This window comes from Pinus tabuliformis, chromosome 3_2 (assembly GCF_031772625.1).
Source record: "Pinus tabuliformis cultivar Carrire ecotype Pingquan chromosome 3_2, CPIR1, whole genome shotgun sequence".
NCBI lineage: Eukaryota > Viridiplantae > Streptophyta > Pinopsida > Pinales > Pinaceae > Pinus > Pinus tabuliformis.
Window position 1 is genome coordinate 990,761,981 of NC_142302.1, and position 13,686 is coordinate 990,775,666.

Below are 13,686 nucleotides of genomic sequence, written 5' to 3' on the forward strand. Positions count from 1 at the left end.
TATTTTAACTATAGACAAGAACTGATATGGACAATAATTTGTTATTGAGCTTTAACAAAAAGAAAATTTTGGTAGCATAATAGAAAGAATTAAAAGGGAGAAAAAAGAAAGGGAAAAAGGCAATCATAATACTGGAGATATGGAAAAAGATCTTAGACTCTTGTAAATGAATTTATTGAATAAGGATTACTACACCACTTTAACTAAGAATAATGCTTGATTTACAAAAAATAAAATGTTTGTTATAAGTTCGGCCATAAACAAACAAATTAGGACAAAGAAAATAAGAATTTCATTATCAAAATTGACAAACCCCAAATGAGAGCTAACAATCAAGGATGATATAAGGTCATAACGATATAAATACAGGAAAAAGAAGATACTCTAGACAGCCACAAAATTGTGATGTCAAGAACCATACGGTATAAAAGACAGATCTCATAAGAAATATATACAATGGCAGATGAAATAGGATTCAAACAAATATAAAAAATACAAGCACATAAAGACAAAGTAAGTTTGAAATGCACGAAAGGGCCCCTGACAGTAAGCAATTCCTCGAGGTGAGTGCCAAGTTCATAATAAAAATGATTTATGAATTGTCCTAACAACAATAATCCTTGAAAGAAAAACAAACATAAATTCCAAGATGACTATTATCTTGACCTGAAAATAATAATAATAACAGAAGCAAACAACACTGCAAAGAAAATATCTTTAAAATGTACATAAGATATCTTACAAGTAACACACATCAACGTAACATCTTAACACAACCTAATCTGCATTCATCACGAATGATATGAACTTGGCAATTAACCCCAATGTTGCATATGCAGATTTTGTCAAATATTATAAATTCTCAAATTATTCCAACCACCTTGGACCACATACAAATAATACATGAACAGAGATAACCAGTATAGCAAAAGCAGGACAATTTAAGGGCAGATACAACTACCTTAGGCTGCCTTTACATTATTACCCGAAAAAATTACTGCAACTATATTAAGACTGAAATTGACCACATAAAAATTCTAGACAACAAACCAATTAGAAACACAGCAGATTAAATTGATCATAACATCAATTGTATAGAGTTATAGTTAGAAAAATTTGAGTAGTTTTCCAAATCCACATGTTATTACAGAGAATCTCAAGGCATGTTCCAAAATAGTGTTATAGGAAGAGAGATTTCACTTTCAACTATGGTATAAATAAATTCTTAGAACCATGTTACAATTTGAACCAACAACCAAACAGATTGAAAAGGGCTTTCTGGTGCAGTCCGCACCATATCATACTACTACATCAAATGTTTTTTGGCATGCCAAAGAACAGTCACAGTCACCAGAGGAAGGTAACAGAAAAAAATGACACAGGTAAGAGTGGGAAGGTTAAGCCCAATCATCATAAATATGTAAATCCACAAGAATCACTCATTGAAAATAGGCAATATTCCATGTCAAATCCCTCCCATTTCATAAAGCAACCAATCTGGGCAAGAAAGCATATTTAAAGAAAACAGGTAACCCAGATAAGTCATTGCAACTTGAAGTTTAAATCATACTAATACTAGTTGCTGAAAATATTTCAGTCATTTCCTTGAAAATATGGAGAGAAACTTTAAGCAGGGAATCAGTGAGTATTGCCTCTGAAAACTAAAGATAAAGCAACCCTTTTTTCACACCTAATTGAACTAAATCTTCCCCTTCTTTTTATGCCTATTAGGAACTTACTTTTGTGCAATCATGCCAACACTCTTTGTCTTCTGCTTCATGTGATCCCAGCATTGGATGCATTTCTAGCACAAAGCCATCTTGACTAAAATAGCACTGCGGGCAACTGCAGTCCATAACTTTCAGAGCATTGTTGCTGCCTCAATTGTATACCAATCCATATTCTAAAAATTAGACCTGGAAACCAGTCAGAAATTTAATGTTTTCTTGCAGAAAATGCCCTTTAGAAAAAGGAGAGAATAACTGCATTCAAGTTCTAACTCCCAGACATAGCCTGGCAACGTCATTCATTCAGTTCGGATTGCAACCGCCTCCTCTTGCCATAATCCACTTCCTTTGATCGAGGACGTTGATCTTCATCTTCCACAATACGGCCTTTGCTTCGAGATTTTGATGGTCTTTCTTTCTCCCAGTCATCTTCATTTTCCCAGTCCCGCTCTCTCTGTCTCTGATCCATGTATCCATCTTTCTCCTCCCGGTAACGATCCCTATGCCAATCTGTTTCCCTATCATCGCGGCGTCTCCTATCAGAAGATCCACCCCAATCCCTTTCTGTTCCCCTCTCTTTATCCCGAGAGGCACTCGACCTGCCCCCTCTTTCATGATTCATATCGTTGTATCCATAATCTGATCCCATATCATCTCCATAACTTGATTCTCTCATTCTCCGATTATGCTCCTCTCCGCCCCATCCACCCATGCCAGAGTCTGCCCACATTCCTGTCTGGTGTCCCTCCATGCCTCCACTCGGCATCATTGTCATGCCGTTTGCAGTCACTCCCCTGCCAAAAAAAGCTGGATTGACATGAGGAGCCACTCCAGGTAGGCCTACTGTTCCAACAGGAGGGAAGGACGGCATCAACCCATGAAAAGTAGGACCATGAGAAGAAAACCCTCCATAACCACCACCCCTACCCATATGTGCCCCATAAGTAGGATCAAATCCCTGACCCATCATTCCTTGAGGATGCATCATCCCTCCCGGTGGACCTCCCATCGGAGGGCCTGGAAGACCTTGACCATAGTGACCTCCACCCCCACTGCCACCGCCACCTCCACTTCCACTCATGTTCTTTCCACCCATACCTCCTCCCCTAGCTCTTCCTTGTCCACCTTGCCCCCTGCTGCCTGTGTTCTGTCCACCCCTTCCCCAGCCCACTTTCCCATAGTTCCGAGAACCTTCATTGCTTTGATAAGAGCCACCACCACCTCCCCTTCCACCTCCCTCATTCATCATTCTTCTTTGCTGTGATGGCGGTGGCGGCTGTGCTTGTGCTTGCTGTTGTTGACTTTTGTTCACTTGTGCTGCACCCATTTGCCTCACAGTATGCGGAGATGCATGTGCAACCACACACGGACGTCCATTGAAGACATGACCATTCATTCCCTCTTTGCAGGCCGCTGCAGCCGCAGGTTCATAGAATTCCACCTGACAATATCCTTTTGATTTCCCACTGGCCTTCTCGTCGAAGAACTTCAGCTCCTTCACTCTACCATACCGCGACAACTCTGACTCCAGCTCTGCATCAGTAGTCCACCAGTGCAACTCCCCAACAAAAAGCATAGTACCACCACCGCCTTCACCACCATGCCTGCTCCCTGCGTTCTCATTCAAAGCACCCCTGCTCTGACTCCCCCTGTTCGCCACAGCTGAAGAAGCCCCTCCCCTGCCAGAAGTCATCTGATGATCCCCTTTTGCCGATACAGCACCCGAGTCCAATCCCATCCCCCCTGTGCCTAACCCTTTAACAGACCCAACAGACCCTCTGCCACCGAAATCGCCATTTTTCACATCCCCTTGCAACCCTCCACCTCCTTCAACAACCCTTTCCTTCAATACACCTCGCATCCCCTGCCCTGGGTTCGATCCATCCAAACCCTCCAAGCCCTTCAAACCCTCAACCCCGAGCTTCTCCCCCACTTCCTCACTATACCCTCCTCCCTCTCCTTCTCCTTCACCTTCACCTTCGCCTTCGCCTTCGCCTTCGCCTTCCCCTTCCTCGTCCTCTTTCTGGACGACTCCAGGAATAACTCCTTCATTCCCCTCCCTAGACTGGATCTCCTGACCCATCATGCCCTCCGCCTGCTCCACTCCATTATTCCCAATTCCGCCGCTATCATTAGTGTGAATCGACTGTATGAAACCCTCACCAACATTAACATCGTTGTAAAGATCATCATATTCTTCATCCTCCGCCATCATTTCTTCCTCTGCGAGCGCAGAAATGGCTCCACTGGTCTGAAAATGCTTCTTCTGCCCATAATCTTCATCCTCGTAGTCCAATTCTTCTTCCCCCATTGGATCCATAATCTCAAAAAACAAACGGTACAGCCCAGAAAAGTAATTGAAAATTTAAACCCGCCAAGAAAGAAGTTCAGCTTACCAGTACCACGCGCACTTCTTGCGCCTGTAAAAACCCTGAGAAACCCTCCACCCGTGCAGATTTCTCTCCGTCGCTTTTACCAAAAACCTTCACCAGACGTTCATCGGTTCACGGAAGACTCTCTCAGGCCGCCGCAACCAGAGAGAAATTCTGTCATCATCCTTCCACTTTGCATCACATCCTTCTTTAACCCCGGTTAACTAACTCCCTTCGTTCAAACCATCATTTCTCGTTTTGCGGGAAAACTCGAGGAAAAATTTTATTATTTTTTCGCAAAACGATAACCCAACCACGGTCAGAGTCAGCCCCGAGGTAATGGAGGTAACCGTCCTTACCAGGTGCCTAATTGCCGACTCACTCTCAGGATGATGACACGTGTGATTTTTAAAGTTATCCCTCACGTCAAAGTGTGTGCTCACTCCTAAGTCTAATTCCGTTACATCTTAAATACATTTCTTTTGGAAATTGGCTTTGCTTGCAAATATTTAGTTTTAAGTAAAATGTGTTTTTCTTCATTTTATATCGGTATTGTGGGGTTTTATGTGATTTTATGGGCATTATGTGCTTTTACTGATGGTAGTTTAATTTATTACTCATTTAATTTATATGAGTAATAAATTTTTTCATGATTATTTTTTGGTTAATTTTAATTAAAATTTGATTGAGATTTTAAAAAAATTTAGTTTAAATTGTTGAATTGAGGCTTCTGTGATTTATATCAATTTTATGAGAAATTTTTCGGCGTAAATCACATGATATTTCCGCGTTTTGAACCAACCAATGTGGTTCATCATAGCTTAGCATATTAAATAGTTAGAGCAGAACATCCAATAGCTATATATCTTGATCACGTAACGGCTATATTGTCTAACGGCTAAATTTGAGCGAGATCAAATTTGAGTTTAAATTGTTTAATATGTATAATTAAAATGTTTCAAGAGCTTTTTAAGGTGTCGAACCTATTTAAGCATTCAAAAATGTATTCTTAACAACAAAAAAATTTGAAATTGTATTGTCTGGTTTCAATTTCAGTGAATTCCGTGAAAAAAGTTATTTCGTATTAGATTACGCCTTTTATGTATTAGTTTTTGTTTTAGCAAGATATTTTTTATATTAAATTTATAGTTATGTTGTTAATTTTATAGATAAGCAATTTGTTTGATTTTTAAATATGACTATGTTAATGTACTTAGAAAGTTTTGGTATCCGTGTTTTTTTATAGCAAATAGCTTTTTTAAGTGATATGGATTTTAGTGCGACTTTTTGGAAGCTTTTACGGTGGGTTTTCTGGTCAAATTTCTCTAAAATTCGGCAGGAATTTATTGAAATTACAAACTTGATGGGTAATCATGTGCAACCCAAGTGATTACAAACTTGATGGGTAATCATGTGCAACCCAAGTGCCCTAGGGGTTTTCGAGGGTGTTGAATTCATATATACAACCAAAAAACTAATTTAAATAACACAAATCAAGATTTCACCTCAATTTTTTCCACCAGATTCCAGCACCGGAAAGTCTAAAATTTAAATTTAGCCGTTGTTGCTTGTTGTTTATGGGAGATTGTGGGTTCTATAAGATAAGTTTGTATTCAAAGTTTTAACAGATATTTTTGGCCCATTGTGATAAGATGTAAAACTTAGGCTCCCTACTTTTGTAGAAATAGTAAGTAGTTTTTTTTAAACCATGTTGCAGTGATATAGACGATGCTAAAAATTAAATTTAACTGTTGTTGCTTATTGTTTATGGGAGATTGTGCGTTCTATAATTGTAGAGATAGTAAGTAGTTTTTTTAAACCATGTTGCAGTGGTATGGACCATGGTAAAAATTAAATTTAACCGTTGTTGTTTGTTGTTTATGGGAGATTGTGTGTTCTATAATTGTAGAGATAGTAAGTAGTTTTTTTTAAACCATGTTGCAGCATTATGGACCATGGTAAAAGTTAAATTTAACCATTGTTGCTTGTTGTTTATGGGAGATTGTGCCTTCTATAAGGTAATTTTTGGCCCATTGTGATAAGATGCAAAACTGTAGGCTCCCTGCTTTTGTAGAGTTTATGTTTTTGTTGAATCATAAATTTATGGTATATCTCCATTGTTAGATATACTATTAGTGTTATAGTGGCAAATGCTAAAATTGATCCTCAACGTTATACACATTACTTAATGACTTGCAATTCGTTATAGTTAAAAAATAAAAAACATATAAATAAATGAATTACCTTTAAAGTGCAAATTATTAAATTTTGGTGGTATTATTCTTTTAACTCTAATGCTAACATCATTTATTGGAAAGCTATTTATTTAATCTTGTAACTTTTTTTAATCAATTATTGAAATTTTATGATACAAAAAAGTGAGTTTTTTTTCCATATAAAACTTCAATTAATTTTTTAATTATTTAGGTCTATTTTAAACTGGGTAATAAGGATATCATTTCACCTTATGAAAATGATGGATCACGGTATATTATTTATACTTGAAACTTCTATTAATTTTTTATGAGATTTGTGGTAGGAAGGAGGGTTTCCTACAATATTTACATACTCCCTCTTGAATCATCTTTAGTGACATGTAGGTCTTAGTTATGTAATATTATGGGCTTGTTTGTTACAAGATTAACCAACTCATTTTGAATCATTTTTAGTGACATGAAAGTTTTAGCTATGTGATATTATGGAATATCTTATAATAATTACATATCTATATTTTGGAAAGTTGTACCACATTGATACTCTTATTCTTCCTCTCTATTGCATGTCTAATATTAATGAGTAAGTATTGACCTCAATCTTTATTTTGTTTTCACCTAAAAAAAATAAAAATAAATGAATGAATAGAATAGAATAGAGAATCGACAAACGGTCTTGGACTACTCTAAAGCAGCGGAATGGTATCAACGGCAATGGTAAACACAGCTGCTGCAGTGCTCGGTCGAAATGCTGTGACACCAAACCTACAAACGGAGCCACTGGCGCCCATTTTCTTTCCTGTAAGTCGTCTCGCCTTCGGATCCGAAGAAGTTTTTGTTTCCACACCCTGCTGGCTCCGGTCCCATGCTACCCTCCCCTTGCTGGAGGTCAAGCCCGAATCTAGATCGGACGCTGCACATAGCCTGATCGCTCTCAAGGATGACCGCTTTATCGCTGCCGCAAAGCAAACTAACGCAGCCCTTAAGGGTAGAGACTATCGTAGGCGTGACTCCAGAGCGCCAGATCTAAACAACTTCTGGGGGATCCGACATACCCTAGATCTGGTGCATCCTGAAATTGCATGGGCTCCGAAATGGATACACTCCTCTCAATGAGGAATCTATGCCATGCATCGCTCTGGGTCGATCCCTCTCACCACGGAAGGGTGTATTAACCTCAGATCTGCCATTGATCTAATAGATCTGGCACACAATAAGCAGATCTGCCCATACCAAGCCCAGATCTGGAGGCCTGCTCACACAAAGTCTCCCATTCACTCTAGATCACAGCCCCAAAATGTAGTTCAGATTTGGGGGCGGCAACTACCAAGATACCTCTCTGCCCTGAAGTCCAAAGCACAGAAGAAGACTTGAAAGGCAAGCAGAACGGTGGTGATCAAGAGGTATGGAACAAGACGACATGGGCAACAGATCGAGACCATTCTTAGCCAGATTCATACCCTACAGAGACAGATCTCATACAGTTCTTTATCAAAACACTGGAAGGCAGGCATTATTGCTTAAGACTTTCGAAGGGCTGTAGGATCTAGGATCTAAGGTATAAAATACAGAACCTCCTGGGTATACCAGAGCATGGGAAAAATCTGATCCACATGGGATACGGCGTACAGGATAACTACACCCTTCAGGATTACAACATAACTTCAGACTCGACAATCATCATAAATCTCCGTCTGCAGGGTGGATGTTCTGGGACCAGCTCAAAGAACACAGGATCCTTCAAAGATGCAGTCAAAGGTAAAGGGAAAGTGCAGACCAAACCAGCAACAACGCCTGAACTTCCCAAGCCCTACATTGTAGAACAAAAAACTGAGAATCCTACTCTCACCATTGCAATGCCTGAGGTAAATGCTTTGTACTCAGATCTTTATTCCCACTCAGTTATCTGTAGATTTAATGGATTCTGGCCCAAATCTGATGTTCTGCACCATTGGATACATACTACATGGACTCCAAACTGCGAAATATACTTATGCCCCAAGGGTTTTTTTTATAGTAAGATTTAATACAAAACAGGAAAAGGAATATATCCTCAACAAGGGGCCATGGTTCTGGGGCAATGTTGGGCTCTTCATGACCCCTTGGTTTCCAGATTTCGATGCCAACACAATGGTGGTATCAAAGATGCCAGTCTGGGTTAGGTTGCACAACCTTCCATTACACTTCTGGCATCACAAGGTATTAATCGCCATAGGGAACACCTTGGGAAAATTTCTAAAGACGGATGGAGACAGACTTGCAAAGGGAATATTTACTTTCACCAAAATTTGTGTTGAAGTAGATCTCAGCCAGGGACTACCAGAAAGTATTACACTGAATTTCAACAATACACAGTGGATACAACCCTTGGACTACGAAAATACAACGTTTCGATGCCAAGGATGTCTACAGACAGGTCATCTACTCAGTGCTTGTCCACAGGCAAGAAACACCCCCGAATGGAACAAGAAGCAACAGAGGAAGCCTAAAGGATGGCAACATACAGAGCCATTGGATGAAGAAGAAGACACAACAGAGACTACAGAATTTAAAGCAGAAATGGATGAACAAACAGTCCAGAACAACACACTAAAGAAAGAGGAAGCCCCCAATAACCCTTTGCAGCAACAAACTTCCCAGCCAACAGGAAAGGAAATATCTAGCAACAAGAGAACTCATGGATCAGAAGGATCTGAGTCGGACAAGGACTCTCCCACAACTACAACTGAAAATCAGCTATCCATTATAACTGCTACCCCCAACACTAGAGGATGGCGAAAGGTGGAGAAAAAGAAAGGGAGAAAAGAATAGCATTTTTATTTTTATTTTTATTTTTTATTATTTCTGGTTTCTGTGAAAACAAGAACAGATCATCTACATATGCTCTTGAGCATCTACAAAATGTAATTTTGTCTCATGAATAAAATTACGACTTTTTCCACGAGAATAAATAGATAAATACTTTGTTGTTATTCTTTTGAACAAAAAAAAAGTATAAATGATTGCTGATAGAGACTGATATTTCTCCCTAGATTGAGGACCACATAACAGTTTTGTGTAACTTACATCATTGCACCATGTCTGAGGGCTTTAATGACCTATAAATAGCCCTTCTAAACTTATATAATGTTGGCACTATTAAAGCATAAAAATTTTGGACATGCCTATATCATTTGGAGATTACATCAAAAATTAAAAAATTGTTGACTATAATGTTGTGGTAAGATAGAAAAAGAGAGACTATAGGCTGAATTTCTTAATTTTGCATCTTGTAGAAGCTTGGTAGCTTATTGCAAATTTCCTTTTTCTAGAAGTTGCTTTTAGGCATGTTGGAGCGTTGGGATGTGGTCCATATGTTTTATAGTAGCATGGAAAGAATTAAGAATCTGACTGCCTAACAGTTCTTCAATTAGAATGTGTCCAAGCTCGAGTGATATAGCACTTTTTGATAACTTGTCAGCACAATTGTTGAATTCCCTATAGGTATGTTGGAAATGGATCTCCTAGAAGTATCCTTTGATCTCTCCAATTATGTGTTTCCAGGTAGCCAAATTTAGTACTTCTAGCTTGGTCGCACCTGTAAGCCAATCAATAACACATTTTGAATCCCCCAAGATCAAGATATTTTTTATGTTTATGTGCTTTGCAATTGTCATGAGGGTCCAAGCAACTATGAGCTCTGCTTTGGTGTTTGTTCCAAGACCAATGCCAATTCTATATTGAATGGATTTGTTCTCAGATAGTTTGATCAGTCCCCCTCCACCACACAAATTTCCTTGTACAACCCCGCTGAAAAACCCAATAGTGAAATTTAGTGGGATCAAAATTATGTCTTCTAGGTCCCTTTGCCCTCAATTTTTCTTTACCATAAGACTATTCTTAAGTAATGCAACCTTTAATCCTCTATTTTATATGTAAATTATTGTTGGTATGCTTTCAAATACTTAATCATATTTACATTCAAGTTATTTACATTAAAACTTTACAAATTCTTAATAGCGAGGAAAAAAATCATATTAGTGCCAACTCTTCTTAATCTATATTCCACATACCCACAATCCACATATCTTTATGTTTTTTTCTACCTTGTGCAAAGGTCATAACATGTTAAATATTCTTAATCCACATTCCATATACCCTTCAAAAGTAATTGATTATCTTTTATTTTTTTCTACATTCTGCAAAGACCATAGCATGTTGCATGTGGTCTATTAATTGGTCATTGTCATTATTAAGTGGATTATGACTTCTCTTAAGGTTCAATTTTCCTTAAAAAACCTATAATCAAAATAAACAAAATATTAACTTTGACAAGTGCGTCCTCGCGGTGATGTGATATCCCCTCCCCTCATAATACTCCCCTTTCCATTCTACTTTGGCGAGTACATCCTTGAGGTGTTGTGTTATCATCTTCCCTCGTAATATTCCCTTTCCTTTTCCATTCATCACTTTTAATAATGTATGTTTTTTCATGTATTTTTCTTACAAATCATTCACTCTTAATAATGTAATTTTTTCCATCTATTTTTCTTACTAATCATTCATTTTGCACTTTAACGCTTCAATCATCCTATTATTCATAGCATATAGACCAAAAAAATATTACATATCACTTCTTAGCATGAAAAAAAGATCGTCGCATGAGTACAAAATCTTCTTAATACACGCTCCACATATACTTCAAAAGTAATTGATTTCCTTCATTGCAAATCGTGTTTCATGTTACATGTTGTCAATTAGTTGATTATTTTGAGTCTCCAATAGTTGATTATTTTGAGTCTCCAATTCTATGGGGTGTTATAATTGTTAATAAGGTTGGGGTCTAGTGGGGAGGGTAATAGCATGTCAAGCTCCTTATTAAAGTTTAATTTCTCTAAAATTTTATGAATTTAAATATTGATGTCAATGTAGAAGTCAGATTAATGTCATAACATCCCCTCGCTCTAGTACTAATATCGCTACAATGTTAATAATATCAATGTCATAACTTGACAATCATCTTTAACCCATGATTATTATTTATCTAATGTCATAATACAATAACATGTCCATATTCTAAATTTTTCATCCTTTTTAACACTCCCAAAATTTAAAAGAAATAAAACCCTTATAATTCACCTAATATTCCTATTCAATTAATTTAAAAAAATAAATAAAACCCTCTTGGAAAATCAACAAACATATTTAGAAACAAACTCTATTACTTATTTTCCTATAAAATTATATTTTACAGCTTCTTAATGCTTACACTTCAACATATAAAATAAGGAATTTTTTTAATAAACACATTTAACACTCAAATTACCTATAAGTAAATAACAATTAGACATATGTCTTCAACCATTACTACTCTTTTGCTTTGAAGTAATAAAGAAGTATCCCAAGAGGCAAGCCCTTCTGTTCAATCCCAAACTCCTTTGCATTAAAGTAATAGAGAAGTCATTGCATTTGAAGACATGAAAACTAAGTGTGTGGAAGCTAGGTAAGGGAGAACGTCAATGGAGCTCAAACTGTAGGGACGGTAAGGTAAAGTACTAAGGTACTGATAGAGGTAAGCAGCTTTTGTAAGTGAGCGAGAGGTTCTAAGAGAGGTGAGCGGCTTTTGTAAGCGAGCGATAGGTTCTAAGAGAGTTTTGTGTGAGTTGTTTTTTATATAAGTGAAGTTTTCAAAGACATAGACGCAGAGGTTGCCAGAACCTTAAACCAGAAGAAGACAAAAGAACACTCACGAAACCCTGACAAACAAATATCGACGAATTTGGGGGTGGGTGTGTCACACGATGGCTAAATTAAGAAAATATAAATCAAGCGAGAGGGTCAATGCCCAAAACAAACAAGGGACAACGGGACAAGAAATTTCAAAACCTATGGAAACAAATGATCTAGGACAAGTGAAAATTGCCTCATCCACGAAAGTTGGGTAGTGGGTTTGGGTCAATGCCAAACAATATCAGGGCATTTTAATACGAAGACTAGCCCATCTAAAATGGGAACAGACAAGGAAAAAATGGTCTCAAAGGGAAAGTACTCGGGCCCTTCACAATAAGCATTCAAACAAGTCCCCTTTGCAAGCATGTGGCAACAAGAAGTCCAGAGGAAAATTCATTGATGATTTTGCCTTCAATATTCCCACATCCACACTTCTCACCTGGTCATCTGATCTTTATGTGAAAGAATCGTTAAATGCAAAACATAGGTTGGAGGTTTTAGAAGTTAAGGAGTAGGAAAGAGATCATAAAATTCATATAACAGTAGTTGAAAACAAGGCTTTAGCAGAAAGCAATAAAGTTTTGAAAGAACAAGTGGCATCACTACAAGGAGCTCTTTCGATAGCGAAGACACAATGGCAACGCATGAAGGCGGATGTGCAAAACACAAAGAAATCTATAGTGGAAAGTACAGAGGTGGTGAATGTGAGACCATCCTAGGATAAAGGGAAAACAATTGCCCAAATAAAAAACCATAAAGAGAAAGCAAGAGAAGAAAGGAAAGGAGATTCCACAAAATTTTCCAAAACTTGGGCTCAAGTTATTAGCAATTATTCTAATAGGGAAGGAGAAACAAACATTTGGGTTGACAACATGCAAGATAGAGAAAGCAAGGAAAGACAAAATACAGCAACAAACATAATTATTCAAGGGGTGAAATACTATGGGAAAAATGAATGTACTCTTGACCTTGCAAGGGACTTCTTGAAAGACAAGTTGTTATGGCAAGGACAAATATGCCAAGCATGGAGGGTGGGTAAGTTTAACGGTGAGAAAGCCAAACCACAAAATTCATCATGCCCAGCTTGCGTGATAAATATATCATTCTAAGCAAGAAGCATCTCTTGAGGGGTTCTAGCTTTTTTCTAGAAAAAAAATTTAACTCTAAGACAACATGAGGAAAGGAGGGAGGAAATGTCAAAGGTAAGGGTAGCAAGAGATGAAGGCAAGATAGCATGGATTTATAAAGATAAAGTTGTGATAACACGATTTGGACCTCCTTCCAGAACAGAGCATCAAGATGGTAATAAAGAAGAAGCAACAAGCTCTTCAACAGAAAATCAGGAAGCAAGGTCAATATGGGAAAGTAGGGACAAAGACTCAACTGTGAGTCTTGCATATCAAAATAAGTAGCAATCAAGTCATGCCCAAGTTTCCTTAATAATAGTTTGTTGGAACTGCAGAGGTTACCCATGGAGACGAGGGCTTGGTTAGGCCTATTGCGGAAGATAGAGACATAATTTGTCTCATAGAAACACATGAGCACGAAGGGTGCAAGACACCATTATTTGAAAGATACTAGGAGATGGCAGTGTGGAACAAGGCAACAAGGAATGGAAAAGGACACGAGGGTATCATGGTATTAGTGAGGGAAAAAGAATTTCGT

General features: G+C 37.9%; 1 protein-coding gene across 1 annotated transcript; it reads right to left on the reverse strand.

Moving 5' to 3' along the window:
• Nucleotides 1-1,407: 1,407 nt before the first annotated feature.
• Nucleotides 1,408-4,325, reverse strand: LOC149183940 (RNA-binding (RRM/RBD/RNP motifs) family protein). Its single transcript, XM_089417332.1, has one exon. It carries the CDS (start codon nucleotides 4,045-4,047, stop codon nucleotides 2,023-2,025), a length of 2,025 nt encoding a protein of 674 aa, XP_089273458.1. The 5' UTR covers nucleotides 4,048-4,325; the 3' UTR covers nucleotides 1,408-2,022.
• Between the last annotated feature and the right edge of the window lie 9,361 nt (nucleotides 4,326-13,686).

Coding starts and splice junctions, on each gene's coding strand:
- LOC149183940 (XM_089417332.1), bottom strand. CDS start 4,047: ATGGATCCAATGGGGGAAGAAGAATTGGACTACGAGGATGAAGATTAT.